This window comes from Vigna unguiculata, unplaced genomic scaffold (assembly GCF_004118075.2).
Source record: "Vigna unguiculata cultivar IT97K-499-35 unplaced genomic scaffold, ASM411807v1 contig_626, whole genome shotgun sequence".
Lineage (NCBI taxonomy): Eukaryota > Viridiplantae > Streptophyta > Magnoliopsida > Fabales > Fabaceae > Vigna > Vigna unguiculata.
The window spans coordinates 48,589-74,261 of NW_021011347.1; the positions used below are offsets into that span (position 1 = coordinate 48,589).

At 35.9% G+C, this 25,673-nt stretch overlaps 2 protein-coding genes and 1 long non-coding RNA gene across 3 annotated transcripts; 1 reads left to right on the forward strand and 2 right to left on the reverse strand.

Annotated features, from left to right (window-relative positions):
* Positions 1–13,459: 13,459 nt before the first annotated feature.
* LOC114172497 lies at positions 13,460–14,008 on the reverse strand. The gene is made up of 2 exons (XR_003602096.1): positions 13,805–14,008; positions 13,460–13,694 (listed from the first exon to the last, which is right to left on the reverse strand). It is a non-coding gene; the product is annotated as an uncharacterized LOC114172497 (long non-coding RNA).
* A 1,522-nt stretch (positions 14,009–15,530) lies between these two features.
* On the reverse strand, positions 15,531–17,640 carry LOC114172499 (GTP 3',8-cyclase, mitochondrial-like). The gene is made up of 4 exons (XM_028056953.1): positions 17,623–17,640; positions 16,565–17,185; positions 16,203–16,370; positions 15,531–15,584 (listed from the first exon to the last, which is right to left on the reverse strand). The coding sequence occupies exons 1-4, from the start codon at positions 17,638–17,640 to the stop codon at positions 15,531–15,533; spliced, it is 861 nt and encodes a 286-aa protein (XP_027912754.1).
* A 4,246-nt stretch (positions 17,641–21,886) lies between these two features.
* On the forward strand, positions 21,887–23,640 carry LOC114172500. Its single transcript, XM_028056954.1, has 3 exons — positions 21,887–22,015; positions 22,102–22,557; positions 22,717–23,640. The coding sequence occupies exons 1-3, from the start codon at positions 21,887–21,889 to the stop codon at positions 23,638–23,640; spliced, it is 1,509 nt and encodes a 502-aa protein (XP_027912755.1).
* Positions 23,641–25,673: the final 2,033 nt, after the last annotated feature.

Genomic DNA, 25,673 nt, shown 5'->3' on the forward strand with positions numbered 1-25,673 from the left:
TAGGCTTCTTTTATCATCATCAAAATCTTGCTTCAGCATTTAGACTTGTATTTGCTTTTGCCAACATATAGTAATTTTACTTAATTTTTTTTTGGCAGTTTGAACACGTCCAGTGTAGTGGATTTGTTTCCCTCTTGACTTCAATTCAAAATACTACACATCAAACACAAAATGTGTCACAAGGAACAAATTTTTAGGTATAGTAAAATAACTTATGCATGGCGTTCTTATTTGTGGTATTAATCAATGTAAAGTCTCAATGAATTTGTTGGCGTTCTCACTTTTAACCAAAGTACAGTCTCAATTAAAAGTGAGAACTTTTAGATTATCCACAGTAAATTCAACCAAAGTACAGTCTCAATCAAATTTTACTATGCCTAATCATGTCTATTCTTTTATCTCCTCACCAAATAAAAAGCTTAATTAATCAAAGTAAAGTCTCAATTAATTGTAGTTAGAGTAAATACCTTTAACCAAAGTAAAGTCTCAATTATTGGTAAAAACTCATTTAATCATATGAAAGTTTCTAAATAAAATCAAAGTAAAGTCTCAATTCAATTTAAAAACCCTTGGACTCATATGATCAACATGCATATAGATTTAAAATCATTACTTTTTACGAGATTAAAAGATAAAAGACATAGATGAATTAAAACCTCAACAATAATAAAAAGAACAAAGAAATTAATTCATTCTAACCTCAAAATCCATAATGAAATTACAATGGAATCAACCCAAGAAGTTTAGCAATCCATGGAATACAAAAGAAGAATAGAGAGAAGAAAAGAGAGAGAAAGGAAATTAGCCCCCCTAAGGGTTCCTAAATTCCGAAGTGCCGAGCTTGTCTTCTCTGCTTCTCCCTTGGTCTCTTTATATAGGAATTGGACTGGGCTTTTCTGTTGCTAAAATCTCTCAAATATCTTTTAAAATAAAGATAAAGATAAATATTTAAAAATATTTGGAGAGATATAGACTTTTTGACAAATATAATTGGTTGATAATATCAATATCTAATATAATTTAATTAATTAATTAATTAAAGATATATGATAAATTATCACCAATTAGTATTTGTATTAATTTTCCAAATCAACCCTTTGCAATCTCCTTAAATTATCTTCTAAATAATCCAATATCTTCAAGATATATTTGTTTGTTGTGTAACTAAAAAGATTCAAGAAGATCTTGTCATATTTAAACAGATTTGGTAGTTATTATCTTTTAATATTTTATGATATAATTAAATAAGATAATTATTTAAAAATATCAAATAAAATATCTAAAGATATATTTTCCCAAATTATCTTCTATCATAAAGATAAAGAAAACCGCAAGATCCAATTTTTTTGTTCCTTTCTTCTTGGTTTAGCCAAACTTTTTCACTTTTCCAGGTTTTTCTTGTTGTCTTCATGCAATGCTTGGCCTGAATTTTTGTGCTTTTGATAATTTCTTATTCTTTGATTTATCTTTAAGGTGTCATGAAGCTTTAATCAATTTATTTCCACACCTCTAAATGAGCTTAAAACTTAACTTCAGCTGCATCAACAAACGTTAAAATATCCAAAAATAATTTATGCAGCTAAAAATCACTTTTTAAGACATTTTTATCACACAAGCTCAAACAACCTAATTATCAGAATTATCAATTAAATCACTCTTTAAGCACACAAATTCAATTAAATACCTATAATTAAACATTAAATGAGGGCAAAAATACGCACTCATCAGTATGTTGATTTCTGGATGTTTGAGAATTAAATGGTTGAATTCTAGGAAATGAATTAGAGTACCTAAAACCCAGTAGTGTCACATTACTGGTGTAGCGCCTAGCGGTGTAGACTGAACCGCCAAGCGATAGTATGAAACAGGAATGTCTTATAAGTTGTGGCGCCCGACGGTGATGTGGAACCGCTAGGCGGTCTGTACTGCCATTTCGCCTAGCGGCGCTTAGGCTACGCTAGGTGATGGTGTAGTGGTAGGGTGCATTGTGATATGTTTTGCATGGTTTGTGGTGTGGGTCCTGGTCTGGGATATGCTTGATGTTGTCATGAGCGGGTAGGTTCATGACTGGTGATGAACACGTGATGATATGAGCGGGGAGGTTCATATTCTATTACTCTCGTGTGGGGATACGAGCGAGGTAGGTTCGTATGTTCCGTGCTCACACTTGAGAGATGCTGCGTGCGGGGAGGTACGTAGCTGGTGGATCACGTGTGTTGGACTACGAGCGGGGAGGTTCGTAGAGTTGGACCACGAGCGGGCAGGTTCGTGGAAGCATTGGAATCCCTAAGACCAGCTTGAGTATGTACCTTATGTAGGGTGGTGTGCTTTGGTTGTTTTCGTTATCATGTTGTGTTGTGAAACTTGGATCAGGGGATGCTGTGCCAAGAGCGGGTAGGTTCATGGATGGTGGTGAACACGTGATGATATGAGCGGGGAGGTTCATATCATGTTACTCTCGTGTGAGGATACGAGCGAGGTAGGTTCGTATGTTCCGTGCTCACACTTGAGAGATGCTGCATGCGGGAAGGTACGTAGCTGGTGGATCACGTGTGTTGGACTACGGGCGGGTAGGTCCGTAGAGCAGGACTACGAGCAGGGAGGTTCGTAGAGGCAGGACCACGAGCGGGCAGGTTCGTGTGAGCATCATAAACCCTGAATCCGAGGCTAATTATTTATGTGTTGTGAAGGTTGAAAAGCCTTGGGGATTAAGGTTTGGGCCAAGAATTAACTAGAATAAAATAGATGGGTGTATCTTGACTTTTTTTTATTAACTTATATGTTAATTGTTTATGAGCTCACCCTATCTGCTTGTGTTTGGCGATGATCGTGTAATGCGTTACACGGGAGCAGATGATGTTGCAGGTGGTGCTGATGAAGCATAGCATCGGAGAGAGGGTTAACTGGGAAAAGCTTTTACTGGAGTTTTATCATTATTGTTTTTATGAAATTTGTAAACAGTGTTTTACTGATTTGTGAATTTGGATACTGTATTGGAGTTTCATAAATTATGGATTTTTGGATAACATCCGATTAATAAATGTTATAAAATTTCCCACGTTTTTGGGAAGCGAAGTATAATAAATGAGGTTTTCATCATATTTCTTAATTTTTATTACTTAAATTAGTAATATCCGACCGGGATGTTACAATCAACATACATTTTAGTCATGAATAATTGAATTTGCCAACTACAGCAATTATATTAAGAAGTAAACTTACAATTGCATTGTCTATTATTTTTCTTCCATGTCGTGTCCTCCCAAGAGAGTCAAGGACAAAAAATTGGTGTGTGCGACAGTTGATTGCATAAAACCACCAATGCTGCTCATGGATTATAGAAGCAAATACCTTCCAAAAAAAACAATCACTAAACATCCACAATTACTATTTAATAAATAAAATTACAAATCTTCATTCTTACAAAATCTGCTGTCAATATATCGTGTACTGAAACCAGCCCACGCGTCCCCTAAGATCCATTGGCGTCTCTTTGCCTTTACCTTTCTACTATCTTCTACAACTACGGTCTACATTCAACATTTCACAATTAAATTTTGATAAATCATCATCAACAACATCCATCAAATATAAAAACTTAAAAAACAATAAGAATTATAATACCTTATACAGAGGACCAAACACAACTCTCTTGATCAACCCATTCAATTTTCTTTGTCTATACATGAAGGTATTGCAAGCAAACAAAATGGCCTGACAAAATTTGAAAGCAACAATGTAATTTGAGTAGAAAAAATAACAAATTTATAAATATACATGACTTAAGGACATTACCATGTTGCAAAGCTTTCCACAAGGATGAAATCCCCAACACTCAATTGTGGTTAGTATTTGTTGATTTATGTCAACCACAACTTTCCTGAAAAGTGTAAATTTAGAATTAACACTATATAACCGTGAAAATACAATCATGAAATTTATATCCACAACAGTAACTTACCTGTCATTTTCTGAGACAAGAATCCGATACAATTGAGTTAAGTCTACATCTAATGAACATTTTTCTAGTTCAATAATGGGAATAATTTCCATTCCATGATGATTGTATTCAGAAGTACATTGCTCTAATTGATCAAAATTACATGATTGAGGTTCTTCAACATCAAAGGCATCACCTTTATGAAATGAAAAGGCTAGAGGTTGATGAAAGAAAGATGCATCAAGTTCCTCACCTCCACGGGCATACTCTTCTTCCATACTGCTCAGTTGGTCCTAATTGACGAATGACCCAATAATTTCTTTTCAACTTCCTTTTGCACCATTGCTTGAATTCAGTAAAGGACATGTCATCTATTCCTTTCTTTGGATGTCATCTTCACCAATATTTAAGGCATCATGAACAACATCAATGTTTTTTTCCTCTTTAGTTAATTCCCAACCAAGAATAACCTGCATAATGATGTCCAAACTTTATACCTTATTGGTATACGGAATAGAACTTAATCAACTAAAGTAAAACGAATGCAATACAATACCTTGTTATATTCAAATGCGGATTTGATTCCATGAGTCCTAATCATCAAGGACGACAAACTCAAAATTCTCGGGAAAATAACATCACCTTCATAAGACCTTAACGAAAGTAGTCGACAAACCAAAAGCTAAAAAAATTAAGGAACTAATTAATCATCAACTTCACAAACACAAGGCTAACAAAATACAACTTAGCTAAAATAATAAATACCTGCAAAACAGCCACTGACCCAGCTACAATTATGGCAGACGTGTTTTGATCTTGCCTTAAAGTGTGGTAACCACGATTGAAACCTTCAACCAAAAACCTATGGACAGACCTTGACCAGTTGTATTGATTCAAGTTGTCAAGGTTATCCAACAATCTAAATGGCATGTTTGTCACAGTCCTAGAAGTCCTGGAAAAATACAAAAGAGCAAAACATAGCAACAAATATAAATGACAAACATTGTCTACATTGTCATTGTCATCGTCATCGTCACTCTGTAAATAAAAGTATATCCTATTAACAATGTCATCTATTGTTATTGGTTGATGTTCTAATAATGACTCGATCACCCCGCACACAACACTATTGAATTCTACATCAACCCCAATAGCATTCAAACCCAAACAAACACAAACATCTAAAACAAACAACTATACCAAATGTTGCCTGATACATATACTTTCATGTTCAAGGACACACCGACTAAGAGTATGTTTTAACAACACTCCATTGATATCCAATGGTTTCACCATCTCAATACACCACCTAAATGGAGTGACTCCAATTCGAGAGCGATGTCTTGATCTCAATAAACCATTAACTTGAACAATGTAGTCTGTTTTACAACGGTTACAAACCACAAGCTAAAATACCAATCAAATAGTTAAAAAACATGTTAAAAAACATCAAGATATGAACTTAATTAACTATAATAAATAAATGGATCATAATCACAAACATTTACCTTCCTTGACTCACCCTCTTCTTCTGCCATAGGTATCTAAAATCTCCTACTCGGGTAAACACTTTATATAGGTAAGGTATTCCAATAAATAAACAACAAACACGACACCCAAATAATAGTTCGCGATTAACCAAAAATACTAAAATTTTAAATCTATTATAAAAGTTATATAAATGTTAATAATTACACCATACAATAATTTATTAGAATTGTGAATAACAATCTTATCATTTTTATAATAAAATCTTGGCTTCATGGTAACTTTTTGTAAACCAATCCTGATTTTAACTTTTTACAAAAAAGGTTGATGAATTTAAAAAATATATAAAATACCAAGTATGGATACATGTTTTCAACAACAAGCCACTATAATAAGCACAGATAACTAGGTTGAATTACTCATCATTAATTAAAGAGACACACTATGATCAATTAGCATTGTACAAACTATCCAAAATATTACCAAGGTCACTAAATAATAAAGAAACACCATATATTTAGGGAAGAACATCTTTCCAAAAATTTTCAATCCATCTTTTTGTCCTAGTTTGGGACTTCAATTTTTGAAACGAATATGCTCATGCACTATTGTGTACTGAACATTGAACGAAATCGACAAAATAAATGGTAGGGACACAATGTATTCATCAATTTTGTAAACATCTTTTCAATTCACAAAGTTTACACAAAAATCAAATTCAAAAACTTCTTAAATCCACAAAATCAACAACTTCTTTGCAATCATCACTAAATGGTGGGGTCAAATTGGAATGTCATTTATAAAAACAATAAACAACTACACAAAACAATGAAAAACCAACAGAAACTAAGCGTGCACAAAAACTAGTTAAAAAGGCAGAAACATTCAACCTTCTCACCAACGACAGCAAAATCAGGGTAACCCATTTCATAGTAGGTTCCAAAATCGTCCTTCTTGCAGCTCAGATTCGCCCTGAGGTTCGACAATTTCGCAATTCCTGTGTGGTGAAAGGAGATAACGGTGTGGAGGGGATGGGAAAGGAGATAACGGGTTTTGTTTCGTGTCTGTGTGCATAGCAAATGTGGGTGGGGGTTCGTAATTGTAGATTCAGGGTTTGAGAGATTTTGAAAATTAAAAGGAGAAAGGGGTTTGGGGAAAGGGTTTTTCTGATGAAGTGAAAGGGGTTTGGGGTTTGAACATTAAAAGGAGAAAGGGTTTTTCCGTTGAAGTGAAAGGGGTTTGGGTTTGAACATTAAAAGGAGAAAGGGGGTTTTGATTTTTCACGATGGAGGAGAGCAGAGCGGGTTTTGTTTCGTGTGTGTGCGGGTTGGGTTTTGTGAAACGTGGTTGGGGAGGTAATTGAAGGTTCAGAGTAAAGAGATTTTTGAAAACTAAAAATGAAAAGAGGGGTTTGGGGAAAGCGTTATGTGATGAAGGGTGAGTTTCAAACACGCACGCATCAAAACATTCAGCTTTAGTATTGTGATTTCAAATTTTAATTAAATTATAAAAAATTTGAAAATTAAATATGTCAGACCACATCAAGTTGGTAAGAGAAGTGGTAAAAAAATGAGTCATTTGATCATTACTCATCTAGTTATATCTATTTATACTTTATTTTTTTTATTATTATTATTTTATATTACTTTATTTTATTTTAGTTATTTTATTTATTTTATATGATTTTGTTTCATTTTCGTTTAAGTTTATGTTATTTTATTTTATCTTATTTTATTTCATTTCAGTCTATAGTAATTTTTTATATTTTATTTTATTTTATATTATTCTATTTTTAATTTTACTTTTATTTGATTTTTAAAAGAAAAGTGAACGAAAAAAAAAACAAAGTGGAACGGATGATTGAAACGAGATGCACAGAAAGATTCATGTTCCTGCACACTACCTATTCTCTTTTGGTGACAATCTCCACCTTTTCCTCATTTGGTGACTCCCTCCCATGCACCAGTTACTGAGTTAGGCAGTGGTGTACAAAATAGAAAAAACTGGCATTTTGGGTGATTGAAAAGAAATAGATTTTTTTCCAAAAATGGGTGCCTTTGATCCGTTTATTACAAAAATCAGTTAATTTACTAATTAATTATATGGTAGAGTTAGTTTCTTAATGATTTGACTAGCTTTTTTACAAAATTAGATTATTTTGATTTATTTATTATAAAGATGGATCAGTCTACTATCACAGATTTGATTTGATTAATGATATGATCTTTTTCTATCTTTTTTTAAACTTTTATAATAATTTCTAAAGTTATATATATATATATATATAAATAAATAATTTTTTAATAATTTGATTAAAAATATTTTAAATAAAATTTTATGATTGTAAATTTTATAATAAAATAAAATAATAAAATTTAAAATATAAGTTTTAAAATATCAAAATTTTTATAAAATTTTATTTAAAATAATTTTAATCAAATTTTATTATTGTAAATTTTATAATAAAATGTAATAATAAAATCTAAAATATTAAGTTTTAAAATATCAAAATTTTAATAATTTTTTTACAATATTTTTAATCAAATTTTATAATAAAATGTAATAATAAAATTTAAAATACAAAGTTTTAAAATATCAAAATTTTAATAAAATTTTATTTAAAATATTTTTAATCAAATTATTAAAAATTTATTTTTTTAAAAATATATAAAATTTTAGAAATTATATAAAAGTTAAAAATAAATAGAAAAAAGTCAAATTATCGTTAAACTGATTTTGTTATGTAATTAATTAATAAACTGACCTATTTTTATAATAAAAAAGGAAAAATGACCTTTTTTGTAAAAAAAAAAAGCAAAGAAATAAGGTGGCAGAAAACAATGGGAGGAACTAACCACCCCTTCCCATTTACGTAACCTAATGTTGAGGTATCAAGGACCTTCAGTTTTGAATCCTGAGGGATCCCTTGGTTAATATTCATGAGCTTTCTCAAAGGCCCCCGTAATTCTGTCACTAAGTGTTTGATCACATAAATCTTGTATGAAATGGTTGATGCCGCATGGTTGTTCGCCTACTGTTACTACTTCCCATTCTTCCATCATCATGCCTTCATGATTAACCACGTTGAGACCGACGCACACTACCCATACCCGAACCACATTTTTCTTCCTCCCGCTAAACCGGTAGACGCTAACTTTCCTCATAATCCTACAACTCAGACCCACATTTTTCATCTATCATCATTCTCCATAACCAACAAATACCATCACATAAAAACAACAGCTCCCTCTAGATTCTCTCCCCATTCACGCGCACACAAGCACTCATCCTTTCGCATTTCCAACTACACATTGTCGCCACCCATTCCCTCACCATCTTCCTCACCTCCCTTTTTCATCCATCTTTCATCTTCTTTCATTTTCTTCACCAAATAGAGGACTCGCTCACGCTTATCGCCTTATCACTCACATCTTCCACTTGCACAATAGAAAACAGAATACCAAAACAGTTTCCATCACTCCCAAGACTATTCCATCATCCAAGTAACAGAGAACAACCATCACCCAAACGAACAGATAAAGGGAAGAAAAATTCGTCGGCCGCATTGCCGGAGGTGTGTCAAAGTTCGATTGGAGAAGAGCGATTCCGGTTGAGGGCGCGACAGTAGGGCTCAGCGGCGTGGCTCCCAGACCTGGTGTGGCCGGCGCAAGAAGAAGAATGAGGGAGTTGGAGCGCCGTGGATGACGACGACGCTTCTGGTAGCAATGAGTGGAAGGAGTGTCTCGTGTTTGTGAGTAAAAATGAGATCAAAGGAGCACTCGGACGCGAAAGGGAATGAAAGAGAAACAGTGACGTTAACGCTGGCAGCTCCTTCGGCGGTGATCGGCGTCGGCAACATTGGCCCTGGCCAGCCATGAGTGGGTGAGGATTGGTGTTGCTCACGCAGAGGAAGAAGAAACCCTTAAGGGATTTTTATGTTTTGATAGTTATTTTGGGGTTGGGCTTAAATTGGGTTATTTTGCTTTCCGTACCCCACTTTTAATATTCTCAACCTCTTGTCTATTGGGTCTTGGGTCTAGCCTTGTTTTGTTTCCTACGCGCATCCCCATTTTAATATTTACACCTTCATCATTTGTATGTTTGTTTGTGTTTTCTTTTCCTATTCCTATTGACTCGTTACACCCGTATTATTTAAGTCCTGCACCCCTTTTGCCATTGGTTCTCGTCTACTTACTGTACCCTGCTTTTCACAATTCGCAGCCTCAATCTATTTTAATTTTATTTTCAGCCTTTACTCCTTGCATGCACCCTTCCATGCATCTTATCCCATTTTTCACCTTTGTTTTTTTATTAAACCCCATCTTTTTTACACACATGTTATTTTTTTTTAAAAGTTAAAAATATTTGAAAATTATAAAAAATTACCAAAATAGAAAAATTTTACAAAAATGAAAATTGTTTTCTTTTAGTGTTTATTCAGCCTTTACGTCGTGTGATACTAATTTTCAAATAATTTAAAAATATCAAAAAAGATATAAAATTTCAAAAATTAAAAACATCAACACTTTCTAACAAACAATTTCTCTAAGAACTACGTGAATCTTGATTTTCACTACGCGTAACGGACTTACGGACCTAAAATCTAGTTCTTGTATAGCATGTCTTATTTTACTGTTTTCCATACTTTTTCTATAATAAACTATGGTGACAACTTCAAAATCTCTTTTTAAGCTCGTCTCTTTTTTGTTCGTCGTCTAGTCGAGATTTTGGTTGTAATAGATGGCAACTCCACTAGAGATTCAAGCCATCCTTTTTTCATGAGTTGCTCTACTTGCTTTTGTATTTCTTTACTCTCTTGTGGATTGCTCCTATAGGTTGGCATGTTATGAAGGATGTCCTTGGAATGAGATCCATATTATGTTCAATACATCTTTTAGGAGGTAAACCTTGAGGAATATCTTTGGGAAATACATCTGCATTTTCCTTGAGAATGTGCTCCACACCTAAAGATAAAGAAACTTTTACAGAAGACAAATAAATATTGTTAGGCATAAGCATATATAGGGGGTGTTTTTGTCATTAACACTCTTTTTACCTCTTTTTCTCTCAAAAAAGGACTTTTACCACTATTTGATTTTTCAACTTTACTCCCCTTTTCTTGCCTTTTTTGGGTTTTCTCTCCCACTCTTAGTTTCTCTCTTTCTTCTTCTCTCTCTTTCTTTTTCTCTCTCTTTCTTCTTTTCTCTCTCGCTCTCTCTTTACCCTCATTTTTATTTGGTCCTCACAAACCTCTATAGTTGATAAAGGTGTTACGGGCACCTTTTGCCCTTTAAGCAAGAAAAAATACTTGTTGGATAGACCATAATGTCACCTTTCTATCATATTGTCAAGGCCTTCCTAATAACAATTGACTTGTTTCCATAGGAACCACATCACATACCACTTAATCTACATACTTACCTATAGAAAAAGTAATATCCACCTGCTTATCCAGCACCAACTCTCCATCCTCACTTAGCCATTGCAAAAGCATAAAGACTAGGGTGTATAGATGTCTCCCAAACCAAGCTTTTCCACCAGCCTTTTACTTGCTACATTGGTACAACTCTTTCCATCAATGATGATTGAGCTCACCTTTTCCATAATTTAACATCTAAAATAGATAATATTTCTTCTTTGTGTCTCATCCTCCTCCTTGTTCATATTACCCAACAACCTCCTAACCATTAAAAGATCTCCCTCCAAAAGTGGTACTTCGCATTAGGGGTGGCAATGTCAGTTGGCCCGGCCCGTTTAGGCATGCCCCGCACTTAGCCACACATGGATAGACTCAACATAACGTTGGAAACTTATAATCTAAATCTCATATTGAGTCTAAGTCTTACAAGTAGAAATGAAAAAGTTGGACAACTTAGGTCTATAAACTCATTATCTTAAAATTTAATATTGAAGGTGGTGTTAATCAACTCTTATATGGATTGAACTCAGATCTGCTTGATGTTACCCCTGAATATAGTCATTGTATTGAAAGTCTTCTTAACAAAGAGTTTAAGTAATTGTGGGTTACTCAATTTCAAGTGAGTAAATAAAATTTCGTATTAAATATTATAGATACATATAAAATTTTGTGGAAAGTCGGAATGGCGAAACTTGGACAAAAACTTTAAGAGTGTCAAATTAGATTTTTTATATACAAATTATTTTTTCTAATTAAATAAAAAAATTCATTTTCTTTGTTTCAATCATTTTCATAAAGTGATTCTTGTATGCATTTTTCAATTTATAATCTTTCTAATTCATTAAATTAACATTATAAGGATATTCTAATTTTTAATCCAATTCAAAGTTATTCAACTAATTCATTATGTGCAACGAAATTCGTAGTTCAACCCAAGATACATCCATAAAATCTTACAAAATTTACCATATGTAATGGAAAACAGAAAATTTCTAAATTTCATAATCTATGATATACTAATTTCAGGACAAATATAATTAGGGTTAGTGCCAATTTTAGAAAAGAATCCTTACCATCATAATTAGGCAAACTAATTCAGAAAAAAAAAACTTAATTTAAGAAAATCATCGTAATATGAGAATCATAAACACATAAATTATAATAAGATACTAATCTCGATTCATGAGAGATATTGTGCATTTTTCAATCTTTTGTTTCCTAATCTATCTCTTTATATTTCTTTCTATTCTCATTATTTTTTGATGATTTACTGTAAAAGAACCTCATCACTAGTGATAAAATTTATTACCTTTCATTAACCAATGTCCATCAAATTGATTTTTATTTTACTTTTTATACAATAAATATATATAAATTTTAATATATAAATAAGATAGATGATAAAATAAAATATTTTATTAAATTTAATATAAATAAAATAATAATCTATAAATATAATTTTAAAATATATATAACATATATAAAAAATAGAATTAAAATTTTTTTGGGGAGCCATGGCTCCCCTTGTCACAACAATGGTCCGCCATTGGAAAGTCGTATGTGTGGCTATGAATGAGATTTTTTCTATCTTTCAAGATCCACCCAACAATATAGTGCCAGAGCCAAAATAAGTGATTTTAGTTCTTATACAAGTTCTAAAAAGACATATTCCACCTTTTATACTCATGTCATGATGATCCAATCTATGTAATCAACTTAACATGTTGGTTAATTGTATTATCAATGTGGAAAGGATTCATTCTTGAAAAATATATTTTTGAAAATCCAAGTGAGTTTAAATTACTTTAAGGTTGTGCGTTGAAGATGGTGATAATCCATGTGAATTGAGCTTAGATTTCATTGTTGTTATACCTCCCTAATGAATCTTCCCCTAAAAAAACCTATCACAAAACTCTTATTGTTGGTTTTTAGGTTTTTAATGTTTAGAAAATATATTTTAAATGGGTAAAAAATGTATAATATTCCACATTATTTCATACATAAAGCAAATGTAACAAACGTTTAGTAATATCTCAATCTAACTCTCTAAGTCTAAACAATAGCCTAATTTTTTTTTCTTCATCCACTAAATAATATCTAATAATTAAAACATAAAACACTCCTAAAATCTAATTCAAATTATATATATCTAGACATATATTTAACTCTAATTAACACCTTTGGTCTCTTAAATTTCCATACATTTTGCGTTCCTAGAAAGTTGAGATATTAGAAAGGGTCTAAATGACAAAAGCAATGGTAGGGAGCATGAAGTGATCCCAAGAGTAGAACTTGGTAACATCTAGATTAGAGTTGTTCCTTCAATTTCCGGGTAAGAGTATAAACTAAGGAAAGAAAATTGGGAATGCCGTATGAAGTCTGAGAAGGAGCACTATGAAGACCTGGTCAACAACCTCACTGCATACATAGTACAAATTCAATGATGTAACAGGGCATAACCAACCTTTTCAAAATTTCATTGTCATGTCTACAACAAAACAAATAAATACAGTGCCATGCTGAAACTAAAGTTGACTGGTAAAAAAACAACCAGTGAAGAAAGATTAACACACGACCCAAAAGTCATAAACCAATGAAGAAAGAGTCACACATGATCAGAAAATTTAAGCCCAAATTTGCATTATTACTCGATACAACAACAATGGGTTCTATCCAAAGGAACAACATTTAACAGTATATGTGGCTAGGTATAGTTGAAAAATCTATCACCCTTCATGTAGTGAGATTGTATCAATGAAGATCTCAGATAATACTCAATTCAGGGTACTTCTCACTAGGACTACTCTGGTTGCCTGCTATGTAAGTAACTTTATCACTGTGTGATACCTGAAATAGAGAAAAATCATGATGTGCCTCAGTAAATTGTAAAATAAATATTTTAGAGATTGAATGGATAACCTTTATAGGAAAAATGAAAGAAAGGAAGAAGAAGAGACCTTATCCACCAATATGTATCATGGGCCTATTTGTAGTCTTTGCTATATCAAACATGCCAGCATGTGAAGCTTTCTTCTTCTTCACCTAGAACAAAGGAAAGATAACATTAAGAAATAGGATAGTACAAGACCACTCATAATATTGCTTACCTAAAGTTGGACACACAATTTCAAGTAGTCTATGATCCACTATTGACTATGTTGTTCAAAAGTAATCAAAGAGCTTACTAGGACAAGAGCAAACAGATGGAAAATCATAGGAAAGAAGTGAGTCAGTAACATATTATTCAATGGAAATGCTCACGTTAGTCTAGAGGTTGAAGGTGATAAGTTATGATGCACTGATACCTCAATCTGTGTCATGTATTCATGTTTGACACGTATCAATATCTGATACTTTACCGATATTTATCAATAAAGTATCTAATCTATAAACTTGTAATACTTTTTGTGATAAAAATAATTTATAACTTTTTATTTTGACAGTTTTTAAGATATTTGATTTTAATTTGAATTCACACAATAACAATATATATTTATCATGTTTTAAGGTTTTTGTAAAATTTTTCAATATGCATATATAATGTATCATACCTTATTGTTTTCAAAATAAGTGTATTGATATATCCGATACGTACCATATCCGATACACGCATCATATCCATGCATCATTATAAGAATAGTTACATTATAAGGGTCTACCGATTGCCAAATGAGGCTAAACTTCACCTAACTCTATCACCCCCACCCACTTTTTTCTCCATATATACATAATCTCTAACTAACTCCTTTTCAGTTAGGTTGTGGGGTGTGTTGTCCCTTCTTGCTATGCTCCTCTTATTCCTAAAGTATATCTTTTTTAATAAAGGTTCACTACCATGTTAAATTAAAATAGCAGTGAGTGAAATTCTATTGCAGCAGCATCATTATATTAAAAGGATGATAAATCCTGGTAAAGAAATAAAAACATTATAAATCATTACAACACAATTGAGATTTAGCAATAATAATCAGAAGAAGTGCATACCACTGCTCCTATTATCTCCCTAAGTTCATGATCCTCTGCACCACATCTCAAAGGATCTCTTAAACTAACCTGAAACACGATCCATATAAGAAAATCACAAAAATCTTTTAATGAAGCTCTCATTAAAGATGCTATATGTATGCCATGACACGTTTTATTGTCCCGACTGATGTCAACATCCATACATACATCAAGCACCTTTAACTTGAACATAAATGGTAGAGATAACATCCATAATGACCGGCATGTCTTGAATAGGGAAAATATTTATCAGTTTCATTGATAAGAAAATTTTCAAAAATGATTAAGAATTCAAAATAATGATGAAAGTATATTAGTGCGCCTAAAAAATCAATTACAAGTAATCAAATAAATAGAATATCAAATGAAATAGCATGTGCAATGGAAAGAAGGGGCAAGACAGTGCATGTTCAATCCAAAATATTGTATGAGGTAGAGCCATATTTTAATGTTCGCAAAGACCATGTCCTAATGTGTATCAAATCTTCCATTTACAGACAAATATCAAGATTCACTACAGGAATCCACTTTCTGCAGGGAACTTCAATCTTTGTAAACAAATATTTGAAGTTATGTTTTTCTATTATGAGTTGGCAGATAGTTTCCCTTTTCCCCATTATCGAGTATGTACCATATCAAGAATTCAGAACTGACAGTAGACATCACAGTTTCAAAGTACTAATCCAAAAGTAAACAACTCCCAGAACCATACTCAGCCATTGAAACAGCTAACTGCAAGAAATCAGTCACACTCCTTAAAAAACAAGACTGCTAAAAGTTTGCATAGAAAGTCTTGATTTTACTTGCCAAAAAATTTATAGGCCTTAAATACCAATTTCTTAATCCCGAGTCCTTCACCCTCATCACCAAACTATCTAATTCATTTACCGGTACATTTAGAAGGCCTGCAATTAATATGATCTACGATGCCCTGATACTCAAAATGGAAACATCAAGGTGTTTGTTCCCATGTCAAATACTGATACTTCTCCATTCATATCAATTTTTTAAATTAAATTGCGATCATCATAATCATGAATTAATGAGAAATTACCCCCACTCTCTCTTTCTTCACCGATATTATGCATCTATAATGTTTTGCTAAGAATCCAAAACATAGCATATCCTAAATTTCAAAAAGATCATCGTATTCCTGTAGTTGTACGTACTCATGTCGTACTAAGCATCCAGACTTCATATACTATCATCAAGTTTAGCGTTACAGATTCACCAAAAACATTAAGTATTCAAATAGAAGTGACATCACAGATTTTCGCCCAATTACCATCACCAGGTTTAGGGGACAAGCATAGTATAAAAGTTAGGCCTCCAGTCTGAATTCTACCTTACCACTGTATCCAACATTTCTGAGTAGGGTACAAGTTTCTTGACATTCCAAACATTCCCATCAAAAGGCATGAACTCTATAAAGCGAATATCAATTGGCTTGTCCCGGGTCAGCTCAACAAAATCACAGATCTCATCATCATTGAATCCTCGCATTACAACACAATTGACCTGAAATGCAGAGAAACATCAAAGATACCTTAAAATTCATCCATCAGTGACATGAAATTTACCTGAGGTTATGCACCCTTGTTGAAAAATTCATTTGATTAACTTAATGAATTTGAGCAAAAGGGTAGCTGCTCATGGGAAGGTGATCAATGAGAAACACTAGCAAAAAGTAATGATATGTAACCAAGAAATACCTTAACTAGATTAAATCCAAGGTCTATGGCAGCATTAATTGAATTCATAACTTTTTCATGCCCTCTGCGTCTGGTCATAAACTCAAACTTTGCAGGTACCAAAGTGTCTACACTAATGTTGAGGGAAGTAAGCCCACAATCTTTCAGCCTTGGAAGTTTTCTCGTTAAAGCAATACCATTGGTAGTCATGGACAATGTTCTCAGTCCCTTCAAGTTTGATAATTCCAAACATATGTCTTCAATATCCTTTCTAACAGTTGGTTCCCCACCCGTCAAACGTATTTTAGTTACCCCAGAGCTTACAAACAGATTTGCCAATCGTAGAATCTCAGTTTTTGTCAAAATTTGAGGGCTAGGAGTGAGTTCCACACCTTCTGCTGGCATACAATACTGACACCTTAAATTGCACCTCTCTGTTACAGATATTCTCAAGTATGTGTGAAGCCTTCCAAATGAATCTACCAACATATCAGAGACGGAATTATCCTTTGGCAGATCTTCAGACACCGAAGCACAAGATGTAGTGGCCAAAGCTCTTGTGGCACATTCATTCAAGTGTCCACCGAACAAACCTTGACGAATACTATTGGCAGCATAGAACGAACTCACATCACATTTCAACTGCTTCAAGAAAATTAGTGTCACATGCCAGCCACATTTTCATAAACAAAATTTGAACACATATAAACTCCACCAAAACCCCAGATTAATAAATTCTTAAACAACAAAAAATAATCATCTGGGTATCAATATTTAATCCTTCAAGTACGCATACGGTAAAAACTTAATTTATATTAAAATGGAACAACTAAGTGATTGATTTTTGCATTTTCTAGGTTGGTAGAACCAGAGGAGGAGTACAAGTTTATTACTGAATTTGCACATATATTAGTACCACCACACCCCAGATTAACACACAAACATGAATCTAGCACAGGCTAACCAGTACTCTTAGGACAAGAAATAAAATAACAGTTCTCATCTGCATGTAAATGGGTATCACTATAACTTATCATTGAAGTGAGCATTCGATAAAAAAAGAAACTGAATTGAAGTACAATGAGGGGGTTTTCCATGATCCTGATAGAACAGGGAAATTATAAGTTTATACCCGAAATTTGACATGGCATGAACGATTCAGTTAACTTCATAGATGTGTTCCAAAACGTCAATTTTCAATCCATTACAACCAACTTGATTGACCAGTTACATCACCAAAAGAATAAGCTAAACAAACCGAGAGAGAGAGAGGGGTCTCACCGGAAAGGAATTTGATAGGTTAAACCCAATTGGGTAGTGAAAGAATTTTGATAAGTGTCGCCTCATGGTTGACGCTGAAACAATGAATTTGGACAAAATATTGAGTTGGGGTTGGAAAAGTTTTTCTCTTTTTTAATAATTTTTGTCTGGGACACCAGAGACTCATAACATATGTATCTATATATACAAGGTAAGAGGAAGTTCTGAGATGTTGTCATGTTTGTTCTGAAGGGTAAGGTGACAGACACTGTGGCAAAGAGACCCGAAAGTGCAATGTGCCGACTCCATTGTAATATATTATATTCTATCCACACTATTAAAAAATTATTTTTCTTAAGGGCCATATGACCCCAAACATTTTTTTTTTCCTAAGGGATTAGTTGGTTCCAGTTTTAGATATCCACCACACACAAATTATCTTTTCGAGATTTTTTAAGATGTGGAAGTATATGGTAGTTTTCAACTAAGGATGTAATTGTTGATTTAATTGGATTTTGAAACTTAATTATTTGAATTAGTTTTTCAATTAACTATTATCATAGAAAATTAATTATGAATTGATTTTCATTTAACTATTGTCATAAAATATTAATTGTGTAATTATGTAAATTTATTGAAAGGTTGTTGTAAATAGAGGTTAGAATGTATTCACAATCCTAAATCAATCCAACTTATCGCAAATTCGAATCGAACTCACCAACTATAGAGAAATTTTAATTTTACATTTAAATTTAGAATTATAAATATATTTAATCTAAGAAATTAAATTTATTTTAATTATAATATAATAAATATATAAAATAAATTAAAAAATATTTTTTAAGTAAGTCAATCCATTTAATTGTTGGGTTAAATCAAGTTACAAAATTTTTAATTTATCAAAAAATAAGAATTGAGTTAACTTATTTCTGACTAAACTTGTTGTGACTTATCCCATTCACTCTTTACAAGTGCTTAAATTGAATTGTGAATTGAAAAATTATTTATAAAAATGTATTTGAATTTAGTGAACTTGTAGGGGAGAAAAAAAAAATCTGAAATAACGATTGCAAATTAAGGAAAATATATGAATTATAATGGTGATCGAAGCTTTAATCATATCTCCCCACGATGGGAAAGTTAATCGCATCCACTGGCTTTGATAAAGGTAAACTTAACGGATGAGAATTTTTGTTATTTTATTTTGTTTGGTATATTATAAAAAAATCCGTAATTTTGGTTATTAAATATTTTTGTCATAATTTTAATAGTTTAATTTTTCATTATATATAACCTTAGTTCCAAATCTTTGTTTTAATTTTATATTATAATTTTGTTTAATTTTTAACTTTAAAAATTACTAAATCACTATCAATGCACATTTATTTAACAAGTCTTTGTGCTACTATTTCAATTTTTCAAATACAATATGTTTTTTTTTAATTTTATTATCTTATATTTTACAAATTTCGTATATAGAACTTGTTAGACCGATGAAAATAATATGTCTTGGTCTTGAGAAGTCTCACATCGCCTAATATAAATTAGGGAGTGGGTGTTAGTGGTTATACAATGGGCTTTAAGTCCATGATGTTCTTTGTCTTAGTTAAAGACATTTTAAGTTTGTATTTGACTTTTCTTATACTCTTGTAGTAAAATGTTGTGAGGTTTTGTTAAATTCTTGTTTTGGAGAGTGTGTGTGTGTACTTGGAATCAAAAGGCATAAGAGAGTAGTCTATGTGTTGTACAAATTTTCACATAGTGTTATTCTCTAGTTGTCATTAGACAATGGTTGTGTTTTTTCTCCGATTTTAGGTTTCCATGTTATATTTGTGTATAATATTTTTTTTATCTTATTTCTCTATTAGTAAAGTGATTCTCATGGATAAATACAGTAATATTCTTAATTGATAATGCATTTTTCCCAACAAGTGGTATCATGGCTATGGTTTGGTAGAATTTTTTCTTAGTATGCTTTGTGGTTGCAGCTTAGATCCATATTCCACATCAGAAAAAATTAATTCCTTATTGTTGGAGAATCATTCTTATTTGTTGAAGTTGTTGTAAGGCCCAATTTTTCCTGCCCTAGCATTTTAAGGGTTGCCTTGCGTCTGTTGGGCCTGAGGGTTGGCCCAAAGGTTAAAAACCATTCCTAGTTGCCCTAATCTGCACTTTTCACTCTTGCAGAAGAATCAGTCATCACCTTTGCGCCTCTCGTACAGAACGCTCCGCTAGGGTTTACTCTGAACCTTCTTCGAGCCAACTCAAACCCAGCTCCTGCTTCACCTCTTTAGCCATCCTTAGGACCGCCGTGTTCACTGTGTTCGTATCGGAGTGTCCCGCTAGCTTGTTTTCCAGGTAAGGGAAGCTAGGACCTTCTGTTATTTATGTTTTTCCGCTGTTTTGGACATCTTTTCGTGTCTGTATGGATTGGTTGGTGTTGTGTCCATTTTGGATCGAGTTAAAGCATGATTTGGTTCGTGGTCTTGGCTGCTGTTTGAGAAAACAGTGGCGAGTACTGGTTTTTTCGCCCAAGCGAGGTAGTCTCGCCTAGGCGAGATTATCAGAGGCTCGCCCAGGTTTATGTTACGTGATTTGTCGCCTAGGCGACGCGCGTTCTATTTGAGCGAGGAGTGCTCTCGCCTAGGTGAGAAGGGACTCGCCTGAGCGAGACCTCGCAGGGTTCCCTGTTCCCTCGTTGTGCCCTCGCCTAGGCGAGATGGGACTCGCTTGAGCGAGAGGGTCCCTCTCACCTGAGCGAGCCCTGTTGGCTTGAGCGAGACAGCGGGCAGGTTTTGATGTTGTTATTGAGTGGTTCACCGATATGTGGCTTGTTTATCTGACTCAAATGCCTTACTGGAAGGGTTGTGTGATGATAGCATGATTAATATGTACATTTGAAATGGAAATGGCATGTTATTTGATTGGGTATGAATTGGAAAGCATGAATTGTATGAATTGTTAATTGTACATGATATTTGTGTTATGGGAAATTCTTGATTGGTGGGTGGAACATGTTTAAAGTATGGGTAGGGCATAATTCCATGACTCTTGTAGTGAGAGATCTTAGTGGCGTCTCATCGATTGGACGTAATTCCATGGACCCTCTTAAGGGGAGTCCCTGGTGGTGCCTCGACAAAAGGACGTAATTCCATGGGGGGTCGTGGTGTTGCCTAAGGGCCGGGGCGTAATTCCATGAAGGTCACGTGGTGGTGCCTCCTGTAAGGGTATAATTTCGTGAAGGCCTCGCGGTGACGCCTCATTGCTAGGTCATAATTTCATTACCATGTGGTGGTTCCTCAGTTACGTATCCGGATAGCTAAATCTTAGGGTTTTATATGAATGGGTACTGCATATGTGGGTGTCTGCTATGTGTGTTTGAATGTGGAATGGTATGTTGAGTGCCTGATATAATGACTTCTTCGCTAGCTTACCCTTTCACTTGCTTGTGTGTTATGCGTGGTCTCTTCCTTTGCAATGATCATCAACCTTGTTGATGTGAGCAGATGTGAGAACCCCTGGCAGTAGTGATGGTAATAAGAATGCTGCAGCTTAATGGATTGGACAGGTGTTGGGCCCACTGTGGGGCCCATTACTGGAGGATTTTATTATTTATGTTTTCTTGTCCGAACAAGACCTAGTATCTTTAATTGTGTTCTTTTCAATACATTTATGGTTGGGCCATGGGGCCCTTTTCTTGTAATCCGGGTATATTTGACGTATTGTATACTTTCTACCCTAAACCTCGTACCCTCTGAATATTCATGTATGTGATGTTTTATCAATTGAGGTTATTCAGTTTTTGGGATGTTACATTTATGGTAACAGAGCGGTCAACCCTTAGGTCTGTGGACTTGGGTGTCCACTTAGTTTTCTCTGTGTCGTTCTGGGTATTTTTTGCTAATTCCTGTCTTATCAAGTCTAATCAAGTGTTTTCCTGTGTGCCAGTGAACTATGGCACCATCCCGTAGAACTCCGCAATCTTCCTAGGGCGATGTGCCAGATATCGCCAGAGCGATTGAAGCAATGGTAGCTACTATGATGCAGCATAGTACGACAATGATGCAATAACATGAAGCATCAATGCAACGACAAGCGGCAGCGCTTGAACAGCAGCAGCTGGTGATGCAGCAAATGGAGGCTGTCAGGGCGGCTGCTGAAGATGCTCACAGGCAGCATATGGAGGCCTTCCGCCAGTTGGAGGAGAACAGGGTAGTGCCCCTACTTTTGGCCCGGAGCCACGACCTACGGCCAGGGAGTGGAGTCTGGAGGACTTTCTGAAACACCACTCAGTGAAGCTTAGAGGCAAGACCAGTCTAGACGCAGCAGACCAGTGGCTGAAAGACCTGGAGAGGATATTTGATGCCAAGATGTGCCCAAAGGAGAGTAGACTGGCGTTCGTAGTGTACATGCTCAAGGGTGAGGCTGAGCACTGGTGGGTCAGCATGAAGTCTATTATGGAGGAGAGACAGGAGCCAGTTACTTGGGACGTCTTCAGGAGGAAGTTCCTCTCCGAGTACTTCCCTGACAACGTCAAATACGCTAAAGAGGTAGAATTTTTACAGTTGGCCCAGGGAAGCAAGTCGGTGACTGAGTATGCAGAAAAGTTCAAGTACCTCAGCTGTTTCTACACCATGCCACTAGACGAAGAGTGGCGATGCCAGAAGTTCGAGAACGGCCTCCGTGGAGACCTTCGTTTGATGGTGACACCGCTATCCATCAAGGATTTTGCCGCCTTGGTGGAGAAGGCAAGGGTCATGTAGAAGATGAAGGTAGAGGTGGAAACTCAACACTCATCCCAGCAGAGAGTGGGAGGACCATCTGGGTCCAGGCACAGGCACGAGTAGAGGAGGAAGCCCTACACTAGGCCCTATTTCCAGTCTCAGGGGTCTAGGGAGTCTTTTTCCCAGTAGAACAGGATTCAGTGCTACCAGTGTGGGGGACCGCACAAGAGGAATGTCTGCCCCCAGCTTGCAGGCTTCAAGAAGTGCAACAATTGTGGCAAGGAGGGCCACTTTGGGAGGGACTGCCCCACCCTTGCTAGAACAGTGATGCGACCTCCAGTACAGGCTCCTACACAGAACCAGCAAAGGCACAGAGGCAACAGGCCTCAGGCGACCGACAGAGTGTACGCCATGACCGGAGCGGAGGCTGCAGGCTCAGGTAACCTTGTTATAGGCCATTGTTTGATAGTTGGGAAAGCTTGTTGTGTGCTATATGATTCTGGAGTGACACACTATTTTGTGTCAAATGCATGTGTGGAACGGTTGGGTCTGCCGGTGTGCGAGCTACAGTGTGAGCTTGCGGTGTCTACCCCGGCGTCGGGTTTGGTCAAGACGTCATCCTTGTGTGCGAGGTGTCCAGTGGAGGTAGAGGGACGCAGGTACAAAGTGAACCTAATCTGCCTACCTCTACCGGAGTTGGAGGTAATCCTAGGGATGGATTGGCTCTCTGCCAATCGCATTCTTATAGATTGCCGAGAGAAGAGATTGTTATTCCCAAACTCGAAGGAGTCTGAGTTGTTATCATCCCAAGGGGTTCTGAAGGAACTGCGAGGTGGTGCACAATGCTTTGTGATCTTCACGCATCTAGAGGTGGAAAGAGGAAAGATGGAGTCTGCCAAACCAGTAGTGCAGGAGTTCGGGGATGTATTCCCAGAGGAAGTGTCAGGGCTACCTCCTCACAGAGAGGTGGAGTTCTCTATTGATCTAGTATCGGGGACGGGTCCGGTGTCGATGACTCCATACCGCATGGCTCCAACAGAGTTGGTTGAACTTAAGAAACAGATAGAGGAACTGATGGTGAAGCAATTTATCCAACCCAGCACTTCGCCTTAGGGAGCACCAGTGTTGTTGGTGAAGAAGAAAGACGGAAGTTCACGTATGTGTGTGGACTACTGGCAGTTGAACAAAATGACGATCAAGAATAAGTACTCCCTTCCGAGGATAGATGACTTGATGGATCAACTACATGGGTCATCAGTGTTCTCGAAGATTGATCTGCGGTCGGGATACCATCAGATTTTGGTAAAGGCCGATGATGTACAGAAGACGGCCTTCAAGTCCAGGTATGGCCACTACGAGTATGTGGTTATGCCTTTTGGGGTGACCAACGCTCTGGCGGTGTTCATCGACTACATGAACATGATCTTCTGGCATTTCCTAGATAAGTTTGTTGTAGTCTTCATAGACGACATCCTTATCTATTCCAGAACTCAGGAGGATCATGCAGAACACCTGAGGTTGGTGCTTGGTGTTTTGAGAGAGAAGCAATTGTACGCCAAGTTGTCCAAGTGTGAATTCTGTATGGGTGAAGTTCAGTTTTTGGCATGTGATATCCGCCCAGGGGATTGCAGTGGACCTAGCGAAGGTCGAAGCAGTGGTAAAGTAGGAAAGCCCTAAGTCTGCCATAGAGATCAGGAGTTTTGTGGGGTTGGCGGGCTACTATTAGAGATTCATAGAGGGATTCTCCAAGATAGTGGCACCCCTGACACTTCTTACTCGGAAGGACCAACCCTTCACTTGGACGGACAAGTGTGAGGAGAGTTTCCAGGAGCTTAAGAGAAGGTTGACCAGCGCACCGATACTAGTAATCCCAGACGTGGGGAAACCTTTTGAGGTCTATTGTGATGCCTCTCACCTTGGGCTCGGCTGTGTGTTAATGCAAGAGAATAAGGCAGTAGCGTATGCTTCGAGACAACTTAAGGTGCATGAGCGTAACTATCCCAGTTATGACCTGGAGTTGGTCGCTATAGTTTTTGCCTTAAAGATTTGGAGGCATTATCTTTATGGTGCACAGTTCCGGGTGTTCAGCGATCATAAGAGCCTCAAGTACCTATTCGATCAGAAAGAGCTGAATATAAGGCAGAGGAGGTGGATGGAGTTCCTTAAAGACTATGACTTCGAACTGTTGTATCATCTGGGGAAGGAAAACGTGGTAGCAAATGCCCTGAGTAGGAAGACTGCACATCTCATGATTAAGGAGGTGGAACTACTGGAGAAATTCAGAGACATGAGGCTACCTTTACTATATGTAGTGACTTCTTGGACTCAGTCAGGGAGAGGCAGTTATTGGATGCCAATTTGAACAAGGTTAGAGAACAACTTGGATCAGATGAAACCAAAGACTTTGCTTTGGGTGATGATGGCATACTGAGGTTCCAGGGCAGAGTATGTATACCTGATGATACGGGGGTAAAACGGTTAATTCTTAAGGAAGGACATAAGAGTCATCTTAGTCTGCATCCTGGCATAACTAAGATGTACCAGGATCTCAAGGAAACCTTTTGGTAGCAAGGGATGAAGAAAGATGTGGCTCAGTTCGTGTCAGCATGTTTAACGTGCCAGAAGGCGAAGGTGGAGCATCAGAGGCTCGGTGGGATTCTACAGCCTTTGGAGATACCAGTATGGAAATGGGACAGCATCTCCATGGACTTCGTGACTCATCTTCCACGGACTTTTAGAGGACATGACACCATCTGGGTGATAGTGGATCGATTGACCAAGAGTGCCCACTTCTTGGCGATGAACTTGAGGATGTCCATGGCCAAGTTGGCCCAACTGTACGTCAAGGAGATCGTGAGGTTGCATGGTGTACCTTCGAGCATAGTTTCCGACAGAGACCCACGATTTACATCCCGGTTTTGACAGACCTTACAAGAGGCTTTGGGGACCAAGTTGACTATGAGCTCAGCCTACCATCCCCAGACTGATGGCCAATCGGAGAGGATCATTCAGTCACTTGAAGACTTACTGCAGACGTGTATATTGGATCATTTAGGGGCTTGGGATGAGGTGTTACCCTTGATAGAGTTCACCTACAACAATAATTTTCATGCGAGCATTGACATGGCACCATATGAGGCTCTCTA